The 25,521-nt window shown below is 30.6% G+C and overlaps 1 protein-coding gene across 4 annotated transcripts in view; it reads left to right on the forward strand.

Moving 5' to 3' along the window:
- Nucleotides 1-25,521, forward strand: part of LOC113520702 (uncharacterized) — a 131,327-nt gene that overhangs the window by 80,163 nt on the left and 25,643 nt on the right. For all 4 annotated transcript variants that reach the window (XM_052896755.1, XM_026906112.3, XM_026906120.3 and 1 more), the window contains exons 6-10: nt 2,072-2,166; nt 18,608-18,771; nt 19,066-19,239; nt 20,552-20,672; nt 22,032-22,139. In XM_052896755.1, the coding sequence (XP_052752715.1) occupies nt 2,072-2,166; nt 18,608-18,771; nt 19,066-19,239; nt 20,552-20,672; nt 22,032-22,139 (662 nt within the window). The remainder of the gene's footprint in view (nt 1-2,071; nt 2,167-18,607; nt 18,772-19,065; nt 19,240-20,551; nt 20,673-22,031; nt 22,140-25,521) is intronic.

The raw sequence follows: 25,521 nt of genomic DNA on the forward strand, positions 1-25,521 counted from the left end.
AAACGCATTGGCGTTCGAAGGACAAACGCCTACGTGTATATCCTAATATACATCTGGAAGCAAATAAAATTATGTGCAAGGATCTGTATTATAGTTTGTCACCGCACTATATTTACTGAGCACGATTGACAATCCAAGGACATTTACATTGTCCAACCTTATTGACGAATGGAACCATTGGATTGGATTTCTTTATTAAAGGATATATAGGAGCAAATAAAATTATGTGAAACGATTTATTTTGTGCCTTCGTCGTTTTCTTACGTTTCATAATAACATATGTATATAAAAATATACCTATTTCCTTTTGTTCACATACTAACATTGTCAAACATATAGTTATATCAATAAATCAAATTAGTTTGAAGCATTAGGGTATGTATGTCATAACAGATTCTATTATGACCCTTTTCTTTTGGCCCTATTCTTCTTTATGGCCCTTTGAACTGAATTTATATAAATTAGTACAGAGGCATAACATAGGAGAGTCCTCAGGAATGAGAATCGACGAGGGCTACCATGAGAGAGACAGCGTGTTATATCCATAGTGGATTGTATGTCTCTAGTTAACGATTACTTTGCGGTATTAAAAAATGTACATTGGACACATTTTTACACATATATACTAATGAAACTCCTCAATATACTGCAACAACTTCCATTTATTTAATTTGTTAAATTTCAGTAAACTGATTATTCGCTTTGGAACCTTAGCGATCGAGATCTGGAAACTTAAAACCCATTGTTTTTCTCGTGAAGGTTAACAACCTTCAGTAATGTCACGCAATTGAAAGAAAATATTTGACGAGAAAGTCACGATATAAATAGGTACCACCGAGCTAGCTGGAGTGCGTGTCACGAAATACGATGATCAGTTTTCAAAACATAATACGCGTGACTAAATTGTGGAGACGATATCAATTATAAAAATATCAACACATTTTTATATAGATATTTTTCTTTTAATCACTTTTTGAAACACATACATCTGCGATCGAATAGATTGTTGTATTACAATGTAAAATATATACAAATGTTGTTGTATTTATAAAAAGGTTTTTAATAACCTATAATACTCGTACAAGCTATTATAATTATTTCTGCTGCTGGTAATCTGAAATTCGTGCAAAAACCGATCAATCGATAAAATAATATCGAGAATTATGAAAAAAAGCTTTTTGTGGTCGCTATTACAAACCTGAGCTTCCCTACGCATTACTTATTATTGGGCGGACTGAATTTCATATTTCCAAGTTCAATAGTAACCAATCTCTTGATACCTCAGTTCATAACGCATTTGTTTGTTATTAATATCAACATATTTAAATTTTTAAGTACTGTTACCTACTACACACATATTACACATTTATAAAATAATTTTTTATGATAAAAAATAATAATTAAAAATGACACACAATCTGTTTGTAAGAAAACTCTATTTTTTTCTAAATTCTAGCCAATATACAATTGAAAAATAAAATTGGTCCAACTAAGAATCAAAGCCGCTACCATGTCTGTATAATAACTACGTAGCTATCATTGCCTCACACACGTCATCATAATCTTTATTAATATTATAAAAAGTAAATTTGTTTGTTTGTTACTTCTTGATACCCCGATCGTAGGCCATGAACTTTCGTATTGACGTTGTATTTAGAAGGAAAAAGGATATTACACCAGTCACGTGGACAAAATTAGGAGTAAAACTAATAACAACCTTAAACAAATAACATAATAACAAAATAACAGATACAAACAAATTTCCTATCATTATTTATCTGAATATCTTCTTTAAGAAAAGAGCAACTAATTGTAATAAATAGGCTTATATGTTTCTATCTTTTCATTTAAGTTTCCTCAGTTTCCTCTTGTCGGTGCAACTAATTCATGCATCTTCTTCCAGCCAGTTCTATCCCAGGCCATATCCTTGACCTCCATATACGACATGACACCTAGTGTTTCTTTTATATATAAATAAATAAATATGTACTGCAACAAGAATGTAGAATAAATGCTTCGTCAAATATGACTATAAATATTACCTAGTTACAAATGATGCTTTCTTTTTCAGAGTTATCTCCGAATGAAGAGGCGCGACAGGCGGTTATAAGAGAACTTATAGTCACCGAGGCCGACTATATCAGACACTTGATGGCAATCGTTGAGGTACGTTAAACTTTATTCTTATATTACTAATTATAAACTCAAAGTAATTAAATGTAAATTTAATTACCAGAGGGAGACTTTGTACAAAAGTCGTTTGCTTGGGTACCTCTGTCCCATTCGTGTTTCAATCGTAAAGCAGTTGTGTTTGCATGACTGTATTTCAGTTTGAAGGTTGAGATATGGCGTGAATTCACAGGGTACAGAGGAATAACATCTGAGTCCTCAGAAATGGCAACGCATGGGCGAAACAGTATACTCTGTTATGTCTATGGTATTACTCATATCTATAGGCGACCATTTTTGATCAGATGGGCCGAATAAGCTTTATTTGCCATTCTAAGTTGTATAAAAAAAAGTTTGTTTATTTATTGCTTCTTAGCCCCTCAGTGACTCAGCCAATCATCATGATATTTGGTACTGCACATATTATTTCGGATGGTGAAGGTCATACTTCTATCTACTAAAGCTTTATATTTTTATCCCGGTCTTTGAACGTATCCCAAATGGACGAACTCACGGAAAAAAAAACTAGTATTAAATATATCTGTAAGCTTTTCGCGTCTTATCGGTTCGACCGAAGGGCACGAAAAGATTATACATTTTTATGGACCAAATTCGTTGTTTATTTTTTGTATCTACCACTATATTTATTGTTGGATACTTTGTAATACTAAATTTAAGTATTTATAATTAATAACTTTTGCCATAAATAACAATACTAAATAATCGAGAATTAAATTCTATAAACGTGTACATCTGTCATATTTGTAGATATTCACACTCAAATACTTCAACCTACACGGTTCTCATAATACGATTTCTTGTCTGATCTTTCAAAATATACCGCTTCCACGGTCAAAGACCGCTCATGTCAAAAGTTATCAGTCGAAAACGATGTCAACTTTATCCATACCCCTTTGACATATACGTAGTATTTTAATGGAAAATGAGATAGGCTTTTATCCCGCGTCACGGGAACAAAGTTGTGGGCACAGATGCTTGTATTTCGGATGCTTTTAACAATTACATCACAATCATGATATCCTTACTCATATTGTAAATGTGAAAGTGAGTTTGTTTATTTGTTACCTACATATTAGCGCTTTAATGATTTAACTTATTACTATAAAATTTGCTATACATGTACTATATGGGAGAGAGATGATTATTACGGGCTACAATTTATTCCGATCACGCGGATGATGTCACGGGTAAAAAGTAGTGTGCTTATAAAAACGATATAAGTTTAACAGTTTTCATTAATATTATGTTCATTTTAATATTCAAATAGCATTATTTTTATCTAAAAATAATATACTCACTGCTATAATCCCTAATGGGGTAAAGGTATTGTCATCGAGGTGAAAGTAACACTCGGCATGCCCACATTTCGCCTAGCAAATTGGATTCCTACGTGGCAGTGAAAGAACTCACTGCCGTCACCAGGGTTATTTTATATGTGTAGCCATATGGATGGTACTTGACACGAGTCACAAGCTGGATAGAGCGTAATACAATTTTTAAATAACTACTTTGCCTTTGTCAATCTATTACTTCACTAGAACTTTATCAAGTGTCCTCATTGACAATATCCTTTGAACAAGGCCTTACAAACAAATCACTTGACTATCGTAACTTCTTGTATGTTTTTTTATGTATGTTTGTACGTATGTATTATTATGTATTTACCACTACTCCAAGTTATCCCCACGTGACTCGTTACCTTCTAAGCAGATGTTCTCCCCCACACATGTGTTTGTAACATACACGGTAAACAAATATTACGTACTACCATTACGTACCTACAATGTTTTCTCATATAACCCACTTTTAATAATACGATATACCTATTTTCAAAATTGGAATATACACTTATTTTTCACAACCCTATTTACTGATTTACTATCTCTTCTACGAAATAATATTCTTGGGCAACAAGACACTCATACGATACTTTTTATAGAATCCAATTCGGAATCATGTAAACATTGCATATACTCTATCTGCTATGAGTATTATATTGCCATCAGGTAGTTATTGATCAAAATATCTAATAAAACATCGGACATTATTTTTTTAAATAAAATTATATTTATACGAGGGCAAATGAATAAATATATAGATGAACACATGATATCGATTGGATATATATTTTATCTGTGAAGCTACTAATCAGATGATTATGAACCATTATAAATTTTATAAATTGAAAATAAATAAAAAAATAAAATATCGTTAACTTGGCTCGGCTACAACTTAAATGAAACCATATTCAACTTCAGCTGAATGTTGTCGGGTGCAAAATGACTGTTGTACTCATATAATATTAGTCATTCGATCAATAGCTTAAATTTAAACGCACCTTTATCTGAACCTTCTGTTTTCGTGTAAACAAAACTTACCTACTTCATTTTATCAACTTTACAAATCAATTGTAAATGATTTAAAAATATATTATTAATGTAGTCATTCATAAAAGAGTAAAATTTTTCAGACTACTTTAAAATAAAAATAATAATGTTGATATTCAAAACTAGAGTAAAAGTGTTCGATTTAGTAGTATGTACTATTTTGAAACTGTATTTATAAAAGTGATCAGTTTGAATGAATATAGGATTATAAACTCGTAATAACTCATGCCAAACGAATTAGCCTAAAACGTAGGTGGCCTGATAAAAGAATATCATAATAAGTTAATATCTGAACATCTATGTGAGTTACTCTCACAGACATGAATTTAAAAAGATACTACTTTTCAGTATGTTAAAAGCTTAAAAAATGCTACTCGGTCTATGGCAAAATTTCAATTTGGAATTCCTACATGAAAGTCGAAAAAAGTTTGACAAAAATGCCAATACAGATAATACTTATTCAGAAAGGGTTTGCTTCCATATAGATTGAAGTGTTTACGTCATATACATACATCTACGTCTGTGGTACACCCTTTGTGTCACTCACGTTTAATGTTCTACACCGTGTGATATTCAATCCTAGTGCCGTGTGATAATCGGTCAAAGGGAGATCGGAGTGAGATCAAACTGAAGTGCATTTCCTATATTAATATAAAGGCCCACTACTATGATGATAGTTCAAATGAAATTTCGAGCTCACAGTAACCAACTAGATTTTTGACGCTACTTCGTACACGTGGATTTCAGAAGTAGGAAAAATAATGAAAAATACCGCTTCTAGAGTACGTATCAAAATCAAATTGTACCATTAATTAGGTTAGACCTTCGGAAAAACTAAAACCGCGTCCAATTTGGTACTGTAGTTTTTACGTAACAAATACACACAGACAGAAAAAATCTGAAAGTTATTGTTTTGGCATGTCTTATTAAGACCTCTCAAATTATTTTTTCTTAAATATCTCTGAAATAAATATAACTTACTTTCAATTAAAAAAACTTTAATTTTTGTAATAGTTATTCTTCTATAATTCTCTAAGTGTTGATGAATGTTACTTATATTCCAGTTTTTTTATACTAAAATAAAACTATAATAATTTGCTGCATCGACAGTGTCAGAATTTAATTCACACTTTAATGAAAGAAATTATCTAAAAAAAATATATAGATAATAAAATCACATTGTTCCGGTTGGTAAACAAACGGCTCCACTCTTTCGTTGTATATCTACCATTTATGGATTACTGAAGGGCACAAAACGTACGGATTAGCGTTAAGCTTTTATGGAAAACCAACAATTTGGACCGCTTCACAAACAAGTTCGATAAAATAACTCATTACCTACGTAAACACGATACAATAATTTCCAGATTATACCAAAAATCCTACCATAGGTAACGATGTTCACAGTAAAAATATATTTTATGTTCACGACTGTAAATTTTAATGGAGTAGTTAAATGATAGTGTTTTGCAGTTTTCCTCATATTTTAGAGCACATTTTGAAAAAAACAGTAATTACCATGACTGATGTGACAGCGAGATATAAAATTCTGTTCACATATAACGAAATTTCTTGATTTATTAATCTATGTACGTACGACAATAAGCATGTATGGCAATATTGTAAGTAGATTTATAAAAGGTTTTCAGATACAAACCTACGTAGTTCGCACTTACTATGTGAATATGGTTCCGTTATATTTATATATTTTCTAATAATAGAAATATATATACGTTAATCTTGTACAATATAAAATCGTAAAATAAAATAAACATTGTTTTGAATTTTTAAAAAATTCTGCATTCTATTCTTAAAAATGAATTTATATTAAAAACAACCTCAGAATGTATCGTGCCCGTTTTATTTTGGTGCGTACTAAAAATTCAATTATATAGCAGTACCTACGCTCCTTTAGCAATATTGCGTAACATAAATATAACTTACATTTGCAGGGAATATTATTGCAAACATTACTAAATATAAACGATATAAGCGTAGTGATGTATTTGCTACGAGATATTTACGAGACTACAAGTATAATAATAATAAAATCGTTTTCATAATATAATTGTTACTTTTTCAAAATAACAGAATGATTTACAACAATTATTAAAAGAATTCAAGGTTTTATATTTTTTTATGGAAATTTTAACATTAAATAATAATTAAACTAGGCAATCCATTTTAAACGCACACAATTAATATCTTTATCGTGATAATTATATTAGCCTTTAACTGTCCATTGCTGAACATGAGCCTCCCCTTTGGGGGGTTTTGCCAATAGTTGCCACACTTGGCAGACGGATTGGCAACCACAGTTAGACTTTGGAGATGTTTTAAGAGGGACGCTGCTGCCCATCCCTTGTCTTCCGTTAGACGCCTCTTACGACGCCCACTGGAAAGGAAGGAGTGGCCTATTCTAATGTTGAGATCACACGGCCTCGTTAAATTAAATAATTAATATCCTAGTGCTATAGGAATCTTATTATTATCCGTACAATAACGCATATCTACATAAAAAAGGATGTTTTAGAAAAATGGCTATTTGACAAATCTTACTGAGATATAATATCATCTACGTAATAATCCTTAATAATATATTGAAGCTTACTGTACAACAAAGAGCCATAATACCAGGGATGTATTATGAAATGTACTTTTTCTGTTACTAATATAAATTTGAAAGTAAATTTTGTTTATTTAATCCTCAAGAGAAGTTCAGATCTCGTAAACATATTTGGGTATTTAACTTTTGTCTAAACACTATTCTGATAAATTTGTACTTGTGAGAAACACCGATGAATCTAGAAGTAATTTTAAAAATGTAATAAATGACTGTACTCTACACTCCGAACGACGAATAGTTCGTCTCGTGTATTATACAGGAATATTGCAACTTCCTGTAGACTAAAAATATGGTATACGATAGTCACTGTCATATATTCACGTTTGTGGAGAATGTGTTGCAATATTTCTGCGTTCCACTTTACTAGAATTAAAAACCATTTCACATCTTCATGAGGAAAATCGAAGACTAAAGTTTATTTTCCAATCTCATAAAAGACTTTCACACTGCGGAATACATAAACGTGAACGAATGTTTCATATTTCTCCATATTTTATCACATTTGCAAACTAGGTACTCAAATTCTAGTAATTCTAGATATGACAATATTAATTTATTTAAACTTTAATGCACTATGAAACTATGTAGATATGGCGGACCTAACACTGAATGGTGTTCTCTACTAGTCAATCATTGGGCAAATCGAAAAATAAGTAGATGGTGCATTATTGAATAGTGCAAATATAAAAAGTAATACTTAATATATTCATATGTTATAAACATATAATTGGAATAATATAAACGTAGACATAAAATATTAAATAAATAAAAATGTACATACATAAATAAATATAACAATTTTATTATAATAAACTATTAACTGTATTAGAAGAGCAAATGAAGTAATCTATGACTCAAACAGTAACCAGTAAGATTAAGTTTTAAGGGAAAGCGAGAAAAAAATAGATGGGGAATAATTGTACGAGTATTAGTATAATAAATACATATTATCCTTACGGATTACTTTATTTAAATCATAGATTGTTTTCTTTATTGTTCTAATACGATTTTGAAATAGTAATGCTTATATATATATATATATATATATATATATATATATATATATATATATATATATATATATATATATATATATATATATATATATATTTGTGTATATATATATATATAATGTATAAATATTTTTATGTGTTTCCTTAATTGAGTACACCGTCTATCTATTTCTCTGTTCGTCCAATAGTTGACTGGTAGAGGACACCATCTGGTGTTAAGTGTACCAAATATGTATGTATGTAATATATGTGCATTAAAGTTTAAATAAATATTTTACTAGCTTTTTGCCTGCTGCTTCGTACACATCACTTCTAGATGACGTATAAATATAAAATATATACCACATTTTACGTTAGACCTTTAGGAACATAACCTATAAAACCTGCATCGTCAATTTGATGCAGTAGTTTTTGCATCAAAAAGTCAAAACAAAGATACAGAGAGTTAAACAAAAATTTTAATTGTTATTATTTTCACTTTTGACTAATATCGTCTAATTATAATTTTATCATATTAGTAAAATTAAATTTAGGTAAGAAATCACTCTATTTTTAAAATTATTATTAATAATACCATCAGAAAGCCAACAAGTCACAGAATACAAATATATGACACAAATAACACTCGTATGTTTAATGATGTGTACATACCCTTATCTTTAGTTAAATTGGTCACAGTGTTACTTAAGTTGCTTCTCTGTCCTTCACGATGAAGGGCAGAAAGGGTTCGTGGTGACGCATCCGCTTTATGTTTTCTAAGATTACCCGTACTAAAGGCATTCGTTTCATTTATTTCGGATTTTCTTAGTATCAATGTAATATCACCGCGCGGCGTTATAATCGTTTTTCAAGTGGTGCCGATTTCAAGCAATATTAATTTCCGGTTCGCTCTCCGATGGTGGCAAATGTTTACCAAACGTTACGTTAACCAATTTAATTAATCTGAGGGCACATTACACTTTCAATATGTATACACATACATATAATCATATGTAAATTGTTGAATACAATACAATATTAAAACAAAAAAAAATTTCACTAGACAAATGTTGTATAACTATTTATTGATATTAAAAATACATCAGTAGCTTTAAAAATATTTATCAATAAATATAAACCTATGCATTTGTTAGGTTCTTGAGAAATGACGGCAAACTCGATCTCTAATATGCTTAAAAGTTATTAATATGCTCGACAAAATATGTGCAACTGTTGTATTAATCGTTATGACGACAGTCGACAAAGCTTTTTTTATTTCTAACAATTAACTCGACAGAGTACTTTAATAATAGATAGAAAACTGCAACATCAAAAGTCAAAAGTCAAACGAATAGATCGTGTACGACTTCCGTCAGACGTCCGTTCACAAAACAAATTCACCCGAGCCGTTCACTTTATCATTTTCTAATTCCATAAAGTTTACGTATGTGATCGATGAGATTTATATTAAAAAAAATCATAAATGGATCGGTAGGTTCAAGCCTATTTTACTCTAATGGGTACTACTCTCAGAACGGAGAAAGTAAGCCGTTCAGCAGGCAAAAGACATTTTGATTTCTCCGAAAATATTCCCAACAAAATAGCGCGTAATTTTACATGGAGCGTAAGATAATCTTATAAAGACAGGTAATAAGTAGATATCAGATTTCTATTTTCCTTGTATTAAAACTTTTTTATACACTAAAACATTGAACTGAATAACTACATAGCTGAAGCGCAACTTTTATATAGGTTACTTTAAATAAAATAAAACCTATTCAAAGAGACTTCTCTCATTTATTATAATCATTCTTAGTAGATCCCTAATCTACATCTTACTAACTGGCTTAACTATAATCTACACAAAAATATCAAGGTCTTCATCGACCTCTTAGCTACAGCAGACTATCAGCTAATCACTGTGACGTCAACCAATCTTTTGTTCAATTAAAACCACTCCACAGTGGCCTTGCTGCGCCCCCTTAGCTCGGGTAGTTCGATCATTCAGGCCTATCTGAGTTAAACTATAAAACTCTACGCAATGTAACATTTTTTGAATCTCTTATCATTTGTTTTCTTTGTATTCTTATAGTGAGTATTCTCCAAGAGCATTTGCGTGTAACGTAATGGCTAGATATGAACATTATATCAGTGAATACGTCGAAACGGAATGAATATTTACCGCAAACAAGCTCATGTACTATATGAAACAATGTCAAGTAAATTTTGCACGTAAATCATATAATACACATGTGTAAATAGAATGTCGAGTCTGAGAGAAATGCCAGCCAATAGTTAGCTGAGGTTTTTAATCTCTTGTCAGGATGTACCACAATAGAAAAGAATTGTACAAGTAATATTGATAATAATATAATTAATTGGAATAATTAACAAGTAAATTTTTGTAGTAAAAAGCCTTCGTTACGGGTTCGTTCGTAACGAGAATAGCCTAGAAACTCTTGTTGACAAAGGGAAACTATCCTTGCAGAGTTAGTAGTAGCAGTAGTAATAAAAACTACTTTATATTCAGTGTTTTTGTATACTCACGTCCTATCTATCCCCGTACACAAACCTTATAAATTCAGTGATTTTAAGTTTAAGTTATACAGATTCACCTACTATATTATTTATTGTGGTCAATTTCAAAAACAACATGAAATGGATGTTGTAGCGCCCGTTAACTACTTAAAAAGCTCCAAATGTCTTTCCACATAATTCCCTTAAGCCCACGCTTTCCGATATATTTCTTAGAAAGATGTATCACGATCCAGATACAGGACTGACAGCCGAAGGTCAGTGCAGGCTATCAATATTATATTGTTACATTATTATATGTTTACATTCACACTGTATCACTGTATATTTTTCATATCAAATTAAGTATTATTAAGGCCGCCCATTGTTACCTCCGTGTGAACATTTCTTGTAATTATTTGTATCTATAATAAGATTATTACTCTAATGTTTTGGTGGAAACAACAAACAGCATCTACAATATATTTCTGTAAAATATTTATAGTTTTTATCTATCGTTCCAATTAAATTTATTTTTTGATATTTTATGGATAATTAATAAATTATAAAGTGTTATGACCTGATGATGATAAACATTATAATTGTAAGCTTGTTAAGATATTTTGAGTTGCTCAAATAACCATGAACAATGAGATTAATTTAAATGATATTTCGAACACAAATGTACAATGTCTTTTATTAATATACTTAGAATTTCAAATGCAATACTATACACAGACAAATAATTTGATAAAAATAATCTTTTTATGATATAAAATATAGAGAAGAATGATACAACAAAGTTCCTAATGATACCGATTCATACATAAATTAAAAAAATTATGCAAGTATACCTCCTATAAATATATAGCAATCTAATAAAATAATATCACAATATCAGTATGAGTATACCAGGGCTTGTCGATAACATGTTTACGCTCAGTAAATAGCTTACAAATACATTCGAAGCCGTGCGTGAATAATAATCTACCCACGATTTAAAATTAACCTTGTCAATTATGATAAGGGATCCCGAGAGGTTAGAACTCCATGCCTCCTGCTGGCCAAATGTCAACTTGAATGTCAATTTGGATGTTTTGAAACGTGGGGCAAGTAGTTCTCTGTGCGTTATCCTTATTTATAAACAAATCAAAAGTGATTTACTCATGTTACAGTAAACACAATCCCAAATATACTACCAAATTATGACCTCTGTGCGTCATCATTACTCAAAAACAAGTTAAATCAATTTTCCCATATTACAATAAACATCCAGATACAGAACAATAATCCCAAATATATTATTTGATTCCCCTGTGCGTCATTGCTACTCAAACACAAGTTAAAATCAGTTTTCTCTCGTTACAGTAAACATGGTAATCTCAAATGTATTATTTGATTCCTGTGTGCGTCATACTTGCTCAAAAACAAGTCAAAATCACATTTCGCACGTTTGCAGTAAACGTGATAATCCCAAATAAATATATCATTGAAGTAGGTCCTCTTTGCGTCACCCTTACTCAAAAACAAACCAAAATCACTTTTTACATTACAGTAAACGGATAATGGCAAAAGCATATGATTAGGATCAATATATATATATATATATATATATATATATATATATATATATATATATATATATATATATATATATATACGATGTTTACACATTTTGAGATGTATATGGTTATCTTATCTTCATATTAAAATATTACTAAAATTATTATAAAGTTTTTAAAGACGTTTAAATATCGCGCTTAAACTTAGTTGTTTAAGCGTGATTAAGTACAGCAAAAAAAAAACATTCAGCTGTTGTATTGAGTTTCAATGAATTTTAGTATATTATTTTTATTTTACTTTATTTATTTATTTTTTCTTTATTTTAATTCCCGGCAATCGTTACACCGCTATCATTAAATATTAAGATTACTATCTATTTATACATAGTGTACAATCATTTTAAGGGAAAGACAGCATGCTAGTTAACAAATAAGCAATGATGTATCTACTTACACTTAAAGCACTTAAAAATTATAATTTTCAATTACAATAAACATATACTTTACATCAACTTTTGTTATTTAATTACAAATGGATAATCTATCTAAGCGCACCAGAAAAATGACGAATATGTAAATACAGGTTCCTATATAATAATCTAGGTTATCTTATACTTTTATCTAATTGTCTTATTTCCCTATATAATATTAAATTAGCATATTTTTACCGGTAAAACATTACAGTGGTTTACATTAGCACTTGCACTTGTATGTAAGCCATAAATATTTAAAAAAATACAGCTTGCCCTATGTATTTCATAAATACGAAGTGGATACTTAAGTCAAACGCTTCCGTGAACTGGCAATCCAATTAATTCAATTTATATAAGAATTTGATATTTTTTCATCACTCTTTTATCAAATGAACAATAAAATAGAAAATACTCTTTTTTCTTCGAGTCATTTGATGCAGCTATATATAAACTTGAAGCGCATTTATTACGATAAACGATAAATACACTTATGTAACAAAAAGAAACCCTGAATGTCTCAAGCTTTTACTGAAAATCTAAAATACCTATAACATAACCCACTGAAGCAAGGAGACCCAATGTCTCCCAAACTATTTTCTGTGAACTCGAAACCATGTAGATAGAAAAAGACTGCATCATCTACGATTTGCAAACGACATTGTCTTGTTTGAAGAAAATCCCCTCAAGCTTAAAAAAAATTATCCAAGATCTAAACAAAGATAGTGAGAAGGTAGGGTTGGCAATGAACTCAAGCAAACAAAGATTCTATCAAATTCTACCCAACACGAAATAAGAATTAATAACCAACCTCTGGAATATATGGAAGAATAAATATATCTGGCACAAATAATCTCTCTTATCGATTTAACTACTAAAGAAATCAAAAGATTAATAGCTAATGGATGGAAAAGATTTTGGCCACTGAAAGAGATAATGAAAGTAACAGACTTTACTAAAAAAATTATATGCAAGATCTTTAACACTTGTTTCCTCCCATGCTCCGATACTTATGTTTGCGAAACTTGGACACTTTTTAAACTTTACAAGGATATGCTAAAATATAGTCAGAAAGCTATAGAGAGAAGCATGCTGAGAATTAAAAAAACTAGACAGGTAAAGAAACACATATATAAATCGAAGACAAGTGTGACTGATATCCTAACTAAAATAGACCAATTGAAATGAAGATGGCGGGTCATATGCTACGTAGCCCTCATGATAAATAAAATAAAATAGAGGTGGACAATGCAAAAGATTAATAAAAATCACATATACTCGTACATAGGTAATATTTTATAAAAGGATATAAAGGGTATTGTAATTTATTTTATATATTTAAACATCTTTATAAACCATTTACATTTAATAAAAATAGAATTATAATGATACTAAAATATTTTATTAAAACTTTAATAACTTCACGGATGTTCTACAAACTGAAGGCGAGTGCTTAAAATACCTACTTCGAACTATACTAAGGCAATTACTATGCCGTATACTAAACTTATGCATTAAAATAACGCTCCAAATCCTTGAACTACGATATATATATATATATATATATATATATATATATATATATATATATATATATATATATATATATATAGATATGACTCTTGCTTATATTTTTTTAAATAATATTTTCTTTTATACAGACAAATGAGGTTATTAAAAAACCATAGAACATTTTAAATGGGTGAAAATGGAATGGTTACTCCGCCTACACTGTCAGCAGGTATATGCGAGGGTAGAGCATATACCTGCATTTGACATTACACATTTATCTATCTATCTATACTTATAATAAATCTGTAGAGAGATCAATTCTGTACATGAAATATATTTCCAAAATAACTATCAGGGGTTGATTAGTGATCGATACTGATGCCAAAAATGCAATCAGTAAAATTTTTGTCTGTCTGTCTGTATATTCGTAATAGAAACAAAAACTACTCGACGAATGTTAACGAAACTTGGTACAATTATGCTTCATACTTCTGGGCAGGTTATAGTATACTTTTCATCACGCTACGATCAATAGGAGCAGAGCAGTAAGTGAAATGTTGGGCAAACGGGAAAAGTTACTCCATTTTTAAGCATCCGTCGCATGTGCAGCCTTAATGGCCACTTTTAAAAATGTAAAAATATCCACCCGTGCGACGCCGGGACAAGCCGCTAGTAACATAATAAAACCGGAAACATGAAATATTTTGTAATTCACAACTTATTGATTTCTTTGATACTCCATATCGTATTTTAAATTTATAACATTTAAATAGGTACACCTGATATAAACGTCAATATAAACATAAGTAACTAACTAATCTTATCAATATAATAAAATTATAACTAAACAATGTCTGTATATGGAAGATATTTAGGAAATATTAATATGAAAAATCATAATCAGACCAATAAAGCCAATACAATAATTTTTAGAAGTTTTATCTGTTTGTATGTTTGTTCTGGCATCACATAAAACTGCTGCACCAAATTAATTGCAGTTTTTACAGTTGTGTTTCTGAAGATTTCTCTTACAATCTGGTGTATGTTTTTAAGTGGTTTCTTTTATTTTTCTACTTTTAAATTCTACGTGTACAAAGTAGTAGGAAAAAGTTAGTAACTAATATTTATAAAATTGTGTGGTTGGGAAACAATTACAATTATGCGTACACGTAAAACTGTACTGTACATTTTGAAAATTTACAAAGTAAATTGTATGAAAAAAGTACATATAAAAAAGCATATACAAATACAAATATGAGTATATAATTATTGCCGACTGGTTACGTTGCCGGCAACACTTTGTGTAGATTTTTAACTAACTTTATAAAAAAAATATTATTTTCAAATTAATTTTTCCGCGTGATAACGGTATGCTCGTCCCTCGTCACGTTGCATTCTAATATCATCATATCAACCTTTAACTGTCCATTGCTGAAATAAGCTTCCTCCTTGGAGAGTTTTGTCAGTAGTTGCCATGCTTGGCAAGTGGATTGACAACCGCAGTTAGGCTTTGGAGAAGTTTTAAGAGGGATGCTACTGCCCACTTCTTGCTCATTATAATATGACTAATATGCTTTCCAACCGATGTGGACCTTCTGCCTTTTGCATCCATTTTCTTCCCGCTGTTTTGCGGAGATCATCAGTCCATTTGGAAGGAAGTCCGTTTGCGGTACGTTTTCTTATACACGGTTTCCATTCTAACAGTTTTTTATATCTATATTTTTATCTTTATTTATCTGTGTGTGTTTGTGTGTGTGTCTGTGTCTGAATGTGTGTGTATATATACGACAATGTTATCAATCAACTTAAAACATGTCTATAAAAGTTGTTTAGAGTGTGTTTTTACGAGCATTGTGTTCAATGTTGCTAACGTCATCAATACCCATGTGTCGCTGTTTGCGGCTCTCATGTCTGATTGATTACAAAATAAACTCATGCATCACAGAAATACTATGCAACTACATATATTATAATCACTGTATTTATTTATCAATAATATATAATTACATACGTCATTAAAACAATACGATATAAAAGAAATACAAGCTATAAAGATAATTAATTACAATATACTTATTTACCCAATTAACACCATTTCTTTATCGGTAATTAGAGTCGTGAAGAATAAGTTCAGATAACCGAATATACGGATAACGAAGCTTTTATTTTAAGTTTTTTGTATTTCGCAGCTTCACCCTCGTGAATCCGTGTATAAAGTATCATATCTCTTAAATTTTATGATAAGTATAACCTACCCGTGTATCAAATTTTATTCAAATCTATTTAGTAATTTCTACGTGATCGAGTAACAAATATCTTTTTATAGATCTTCACAAACCTTTGCGTTCAAATACAATAATAGTAGCATAGTACGATGACCTCACTATTATTCGAATTCAAGGTCAATTTTCAGTACAACATACCGTTTTATGAATAGGCTCAGGACTTTGTTGTAACCCCCAATCTTGACTTATAATAATCAATAACCTATCTTAGTTTCGGAACCAAGTAATAAGTACGCGTAGATTCCAGACGTAGGAAAACTAATGACATTTATATTCTAGATAGGATATCAAGATTAAATATCTATCAGTTTTTAGATTGGACCTTACAAAATACGACTGTGAAAACTATATCCAAATTAGTGCCATAGTTTTTGCGTGATACCGGAACAAACATACAAAAAGACAAGCAGACAAATTTACTACAAATTATTATTTTAGCATCTATTTATATCATTAAAATCCCTTATATCATTTTTTTCTTAAATATCTCCCATGTACAGCAATCCTTTAGTTACAACTTTATTATATCAATAAGATGTATTATAACATTGTACTATATATCATAATAAAGGAAGATGTTACACGTGCAATCAATCCTTAGATATGCGTACTGTAGATTGGCTATATATACGTGACGTCAATATTCACCCATTTCATGGTCCCCGTGTCAATAGCAATATTGCAGGTAAACGTAAACACCTTTTATATAAGTCGCCTTAGCCTTGAATTATTGTGATTCTTATTGAGTATATCAGTCGAACGAATTGTGTTTAAAAATAGAGTTAATATGTTACATAAATTATTTATATATTTTATTTTTATTTTGTGTATTTTCACAAATATATATGTATGTATTTATCTTCATATCTCCTTTAAACGATAACTTAGTGGTAATTTCCTAAAACTAAATACCTATAGGTACAATTAAGAATCGATAGCTATTTGTAAAATATATTTATGATTTCTTTCTGAGAGAGATATATATCTTTCTATCTATCTTTAATAAGATTGTCTGGAAGAGATTGCTTCGCAATAAGACCGCCTCTTGTACTATGCTATGCTTATTGAAAATTCTTCAAATTCTTTAAATTAATAAATCCTATTTTTTTAGTTACCATTAACCTAAACATTGTTGTCTTAACTAAACAATGAACAAAGGTTTTCTGCTTTGTAATGCTAATCATCAGGATCCATCCATCTCTCACCGATCCGTTCCATTATGTAAGGAACGTTAGAAAATCCTCAGAATTGGCCTCAGAAAACAGATCAAGTGCGTGTCGAACTCCCATTAAGGAAGTTGTGGTTCCGTATCTACTAGATTACACTGCTATAAGAAACAAGTATTGTATGAACACTATGTAATTTATTAAACGTTCAAAATTATCTCCCCGATTTGAATTCATAGGTAAAATTATAATAAAAAACAAATATATTCATTTTAAAGTGTGGCCCTAGCGTACAATGAGCTACACCCTTCCTTTCCCATGGATGTCGTAGAGGGCAACTAAGGGAACTTAATGATCGAAAGATGATCAGCAGCTTCCCTCTTAAAACATCACTAAAGCCTTACTGTAGTTGCTAATCCGCCTGCCAAGCGTGGCAACTAATGACGAAACCTTCCAAGAGAGAAGCCTATGTTCAGCGGTGGATAGTTAATGGCTGATATGATATGGTATATTTACTTAGTAGTATAGTTTACTTGTGACTTTGTCCGCGTAATCGGAACACGTTGCAATCAACAGTCAATACCGAGATAAAAAATAGCCTGTCTTCTTCTTTATCCCAAATACGCCATAAGTACCAATCTCATTCTCATATTTTTAAAATTAATTAATAATTTGAGGACGTCGATAATGAACAGTAGATAATAAAGTTTTCAGAAAAGAATATTTATCTCTTTTTGTACTTTTATTTTTTTTTAATTTTTTTGCAATAAGAATGTTACAAGAGTTTTACACTCTAATCCCGTTTCGAAGCCAGATACTAGATAACAAAATTACAATCACGTGTATTTTATTATTTTTGTATAATTAATATTTATTCTTATATACTTATAAATTGGTCAACAGGTCTTTATAGCCGCCGCACACGCATTACAAGATAGCGGCAAATTACTGGAAGTGGACACAGAACGTCTGTTTTCTAACATCCCAGATGTTTTGAACGCCAGTTTGTACTTTTGGGAAATCACAATCTACCCCATGCTGCTTGACTCTGCTGAGAAATCAGCACCGTAAGTTGTTTTAGATAATTATATTTCACCTATGGACATTTCACTACATAGTCAAATAATTTATAAAGTTTAAAAACAAATATATGGTGTATGCTAATATGAGTATTATTGGGGTTGTAATTAATGTCGTTGAAGACGACATTAATTACAAATTATTTTAATAATGTAATTAATATTACAATAGAATAACTAGAAAAATAAAAAGGAAATACTATAATTTCTTAATTTACGAAACGGTACCCCATATTGGATCATCTGGAATACTTTTATCGTCACATGTCCTTTTTATTTCAGTTTCAATACTGAGTTCATGGCCCAAGGATTCTGCCGTTTCCGCGATCTTTTCCAGCCTTACGAGAAATATGTGAGCGAGCAAACCAAAGCATTAGACTACCTTCGCTCCCTCTCGTCCAACTCTGATTTCATGATGTATCTGACTTGGTGCCACAGCCAAAAATCTTGCAACAGGTAAGTCAAATCAAGAAAAATACTTTCCTTGTCATTATTATATATCATCGTTTAATAATCATCAATATATTTTTTTATATTCGGCATAACATTTACTTAGGTATGTCTTTTTATAAAAAAGGAAAATATGTAAAATATTTAGTATAAAAATGTTTCTGTATTAATTAATTTGATATTATTATTAAGTCTTACTCCTAAAATAATGCTGATATTTTTATAACTATATTAAAAGACATCGACTAAATAAATGCCAAATATAATAAACATATATTAAATGTTGATTCGCTACATATTAATGAAGGCACTTAATATCTTATCCAAACTCTAACACATGGAAAGATATTGAGTTAAATCGCTAGGGAAACGCCTCTGGCCTTCGATCACAAATCGATGCTATATAGGTCCATCTTCTAATAATAATCTATGGTGCCACAAGAAGGCCACAAATTGATTTTCCATTGATTTTACTTACTTTATAAATTAGTTCATTATCGTTATAACTTTAATATATGTTATTTGATATTATATTATTTGCAAACTACGCAACTCGCCACCGCTACTAATTAGTTCTAGTACAAATAGCGGTGTCACAACTAGCAAGCCAGTTTCCTGTAATTTACAAACCTAAGCTTCTGTTATTAATTTCAAGGGATAATTAAGTTCCTCGGGGATAGTTGGAGCAGGTGAATGTAGGTCACATGTGTTTAAACTTAGTCAGTTGGGCACTATTGAAATGTTGCACGAGTTCGTGCTTTCATGAAAATTTGGAAACTTATTGTATAACAGTATACTTTAATTATTATAACGCTAGTATGTGCGAATTAATGAAACGCTTTCACAATTTACATATTACAGTTTTGTAAAGTAGTAATATTTCTAAATTCTAATAATTCAAAATTTACGGACAAATAATTATCTACTATTATTATTTCTTCCCTGTATTCGAAGAAACTATTATGCAAATTTGGTATTTGTAACTTCAATAATATTGGCTTTAAAAGTACCCTTTATAATATTAATGTAAAATTTGGTACATCTAAAATGAAATAAATATTGAAACGAAAAAATATTTTATTTCATGATGCCTTATACGAAGAATACTTATTTACAATAACAGCTAAGTAAATTAAGTAAAAGAAAAATATTTAAACAATATAATGTATTTTATTCTACTACTTTGTGATACACTCATAAACTTCTTATTGAAATATAATTAAAAGGAGTGACCTATTAAATCTGTTTGTTTTAAAGAAATTTAATTAAAAAGTGATAGAAATGGAAATAGGTATTTTCATAAAAGGATTGTTTCCAGACTCCAACTGTCGGATATAATGGTTAAACCGATGCAGCGTTTAACCAAATACAGTCTCATTTTGAGGAGAGTCATAGCCCATACAGATGCCGAGCCGGAGCGAACATCGCTAATTGCAATGGTATGTAACTAGTACTTAGTATGTAAAATGGAACATTCCTATTATGCAGTGTTTAGTTTCTAAAATGAAATATCACAGTGATGTTGTACTTCAATAACTAAAATTACTTACCAATTCGAAGGCATTGAGATTTTCATATAATGTCGTTTTTATATTCCGTTCTATACAACCCTTCTTCTCCAGGGGGGAAAGGGATTGTTAGTAATGGGGTGGTTAGTCCCTATCGCTATCAATATACTTAATCAGGTCAACCTCCACGCGGTTTCCCCTGGAAACCACCGTGACTAATTTATCGTTGAATTCGTCACGATGGGCTAACTGACCTTTCATCCTCACCTATCATCCCTCACTGGTGCCCCGCCAGTGTATACCGATAGCGCAGGCAAGGTTACCATTCCATTATCATCCATAAAAAAAAACCTTCTCCATCCTATCTTCGTGAACGTTTTGATTTCCTAATTCTTCATGGCGTATCTTCTCGTTCAACGAAGTCTCTTATTCTCAAAATTTCGACTCACTCTTCTACGCGCTATACCGGATCTTTTTTCGTCCATGCTGCCAAACTGTGGAATTCCCTCCCATGTCTGTCCGTAAGAGTGTGTGTCCTTAAATATTTTTATAAATAGATTTAATGAACATCCTCTATCCTCTGAGTAATCCTTTTGAACATATATTTATTTAAGTGTGTAGGTATATATATATATTTATATATGCATATGTATGTGTAAGTATATTTTTATGTCGTAATTGTTCTACTTACAATTATATCACATTAATTACCTGTTGAAATTACAATTTTAAAGAAAAAATACAAATAGAAACTGGTTATTTATAAATCAGGAAAAATAAATTTTATTCATATTACTTATGAAAATCAATAATAACTATAAAATAGCAAAGAAACTTAGAGGTAAATATCGATGTAGCAATTTTATTAAAAATAATTACAAACTTACCTACAACGCCTAGAATATTATTATCGTGTTAATCATATTACCGTAATATTATATTTTAATATACATTTTTTTATAAAATATGTATATACCTATAGATAAGAGCCGCACGCTCCTTGGTAAGGATTATTTGACGACTTCCTATATTTTAAATTCATTCATTCATTCATTATAAATTAGGTTTTTTTATTATCATTCTACATTAAAGAATTATTTAAAAATCGGTTCAATATACAAAATAATATCGAGTACAAAGTGCACTAAAAAATAGTCTTATAAAATTATTAACAACACTTATTACAAAATATTATATAACAATAACAATATAGAAACAACAATATTTTAGTTTTAAGATATTGAATAGGAAAATGTCTTTGATTACATTTGTTCGCCATTTATTATACAGGAATCTTTCTCCAAAAATTATGTATTGGATCTGAACCGCTCTATCCGGCAACGCGAGGAACTAGAGAGATTGGAAGCCCTCGCCAACTCTATCGATGCGTACGAGCTTGTGAGTATTATATTGAATAACTTTTATTAATGTTGGATTACTTTAATTAACTTTTCTCTGTGTGTGAATGTTTTGTATGTAAGGCCGGATCCACACCATGATCTCGGTTGCGGTTTATTCTCGACCCGATCTCGGTCTGGTAGATTATTATTACGTAAAAAACAATATATATATATTCATAATACAATGCAGTCCAATTCCGTTCCAGGGTCTATCAATAAAGATTATTTTTTGCTCAAGTAAATTTAATTAACTCACCAGAGAGAGACTTTGTACAAAAGTCGATTGCTTGGGTATCTCTGTCCCATTCGTGTTTCAGCCGTAAAGCAGTTGTGTTTGCATGGCTGTGTTTCGGTTTGAAGGGTGGGATATGGCGCGAATTTACTGGGTACGGAGGAATAACACCTGAGTCCTCAGGAATAGCAACGCATGGGGAGTATCATGGGCGAAACAGTATACTCTGTTATATCCATGGTACTGCTCATGTCTATAGACGACGGTTACCACTTTTCATCAGGTGGGCTGTCAGCTTGTTTGCCATTTCGAAGTTGTATAAAAGAAATTAAAAACATTTCCGAATTTTAAAATAATTCTAACGCCCATTTGGAATGCAATTTCATTGAGAAGAACGGGCAAACAAAAATCAACTGTTGTTTTCAACAAAACAAACAACAAACAAATTGAGTTTACAATTATAAATTTGTATCAATACAGAGAAGCAAAGAGCATAAGAGTTATTTTAATATTATAATTGAATTGTATGTCAAACAAAATATATTCAGATATATGTTACCTAATTTATACATAATAAATATCCCATGCATGACCATTTAGAGCCTTGTAAGTAACAATTTAATGTGAAAAAGATCTTAATCCTTAATTTTTTTAATAAAACTTTAAATTTGTTGAAAGATATATCCAATGTATAGTTTGAAATCTTTTTATAAATTTTATCACCCATTTCCAAAAGGAGTCTATTTACTTTTTGTAAACGATTCTTAATAACAAACTTATATTTATGTCTATCATTGAAACTATGAACATGACTGTTGATACAAATATTAGTTCTTACGTATATATTATATGTTTGCGTGCGTATATTGTAAATATATGCTACAATAAATTTCTTTCTCTTTCGCTACAATAAATTTAGTCTTTAAACTTCTTTCTCAATGAAATACGGTTTTACAGACAGTAAATAGCTCGAGTCGCACATCTATGCAGAATAAATATATTCTGAACGTCAGCTGCTATCTTATGGTCACGGCATAAATTTGGCCACACCTTTCATTCCGTTAGGTGTCATAAGAAGCAACCAATAAAACGTAATGGCCAAAGGATGGACAGCAGTATCCCATTTAAAATATCCCCAAAACCTAACAGCGGTTGCCAACCCACCCGCTAAGTATGGCATTTACTGACAAGACCCCCCTTCAATTGGAGAGCCCTATATTCAGCAGTGGACAGTTAACGGCTGATATGATGATGATAAACATCCCATAAGATAAAATACTATGAAAATAACTGCAATTACTAATTTTGCAATATCAAAATTGGTGTACTATGTGACCTTGCGTACTGCAAAAGTCTTTATATATGAGCCTATTGGATTTTTTTTCTTGAGAGTGATCCTGAGAAAAGTAGTTGAATTGATAAAATTAGACTAATGTATTTATTTTAATAACAGAAATATTTTTGGGATACCTAAAAAGTAAAAAAATACACATTTTATTTTCTTAATACGAAATTGTTAATAGTATACCAATACAGGAAATGCAACCGAGTTTTCTTTTGAATATCAAAGAAGTGTCATCTGTAAATATACCATTTATATGGCATCTATCCTGCATGGCAGAAAACAGTCATTTATATACACTAAAAATAAAAAGGGACTAAAAATGGACCAAGGATTGATCCTTGAGGAACACCTACTCTTACAATAGATTCATTACAAAAGACACCGTCAACTTAAACTTCTTAAATTGTGTCGGTTAAGCATGATTTATTTAATCTAAAGCTTTATCTTTAGCCCCATAGAAATTAAGTGTATTTTTGGAATGTAATATGGTTTACGCAAACAAAAGCCTTACATTAATCGCAAACAACTCCGATCGCATCTATTTTGCTTTACCACGCTCCCATGTCTCCACCACGCTGTGGTGGGCGTGGGTAGTGACTCTTATGTATTAATTCATTTGTATTAAAGATATTAACTAATTGATTTAACATTTTTCTTTTTTCAGAAAATATACTTAACATGGTATAATTTGCTGGACCCGTGTTAGTATCGAATTTAAAATATGACAAGTTATTTTGATTTTTGAAATAAATTACTAAACCGATTTCATTAAATCCCTATGGCACCTTTCAGATAAAAATGTAATTTCAAATCAGTTTGTAGCTGACGGAGTTGTGAGGTAACAAATATGAAAAAAAAACAGAATTGAGATTTTACTTCTTTTTGAAGTTGGTAGATAAACGTTGATAAACGGTGGTGCAATAGTTTCGATTATGGTATGAAGTATTTTAACTGTTATATATACCTCATAAATCTTCTGTATTTTAATCTCGAAGTATTTCTAGTTACCATATTGAGATCAGATTGAGAATGAACCATGTTCGGCTTTATAGCGTTGATCTGACAATACCCAGAGGAATACAATAATTGATTTTGTTGTAAATTATTATATGTATGTCGTTTCAATTAAGAAAACTTTTTATGTCTCAACACAAACAACATGTTCCTTTTCAACAGCATAAAAATATAGACCAGCGTAAAGATATAGACGATCTTGCTATAGCGGTATCTTGGTGTAATGGTTTAACTCACTGCCTCACCTTCTGATGGTTACAGGTTTGATGGTTACAGTTTGGTTGTTATCTGGATGTTTTTTGTGTATAATATGTATGTATTTATGAAAGTATTTAAGTATGTCAATCAGTGTCGAATATCGCCTACCCGTAGTGCAAGCTCTATTTTATTTGCGACTGGATGGTGCTGTCATATGTCCAGTGGTTTCTCTATCTGCATATATAAAAATCAATTCCTGTTCATTAATCTTGCTTAAACTCAAAAACAGCTTGATCGATTTTAATAACTCTTTTTTTGTTTTTATTTTATTCGTTGTGGTGTTAGGGTGGTTAAGAAAAAGTAGTCTTAAAACCCTAAAGTGTAGCTGGAAAATCTAAAAATTAAAAGTATATAATTCGAATCGCTACTTCAGTTTACATTTACCAGATGGCGTTGTAGATGATACGAAGTCATACGCACAATGGCTCAAATGAGAGGCTAAGCGCGGAAAATAGAGTCCTATTTACATTACATTTTACAGATGATACGAAGTTCATCGGATCATCTAGTTATTAATATTGTATTAAAGAT

Source organism: Galleria mellonella, unplaced genomic scaffold (assembly GCF_026898425.1).
Source record: "Galleria mellonella isolate WM207_F2 unplaced genomic scaffold, CSIRO_AGI_GalMel_v1 utg33, whole genome shotgun sequence".
In the NCBI taxonomy this organism is placed as follows: Eukaryota; Metazoa; Arthropoda; class Insecta; order Lepidoptera; family Pyralidae; genus Galleria; species Galleria mellonella.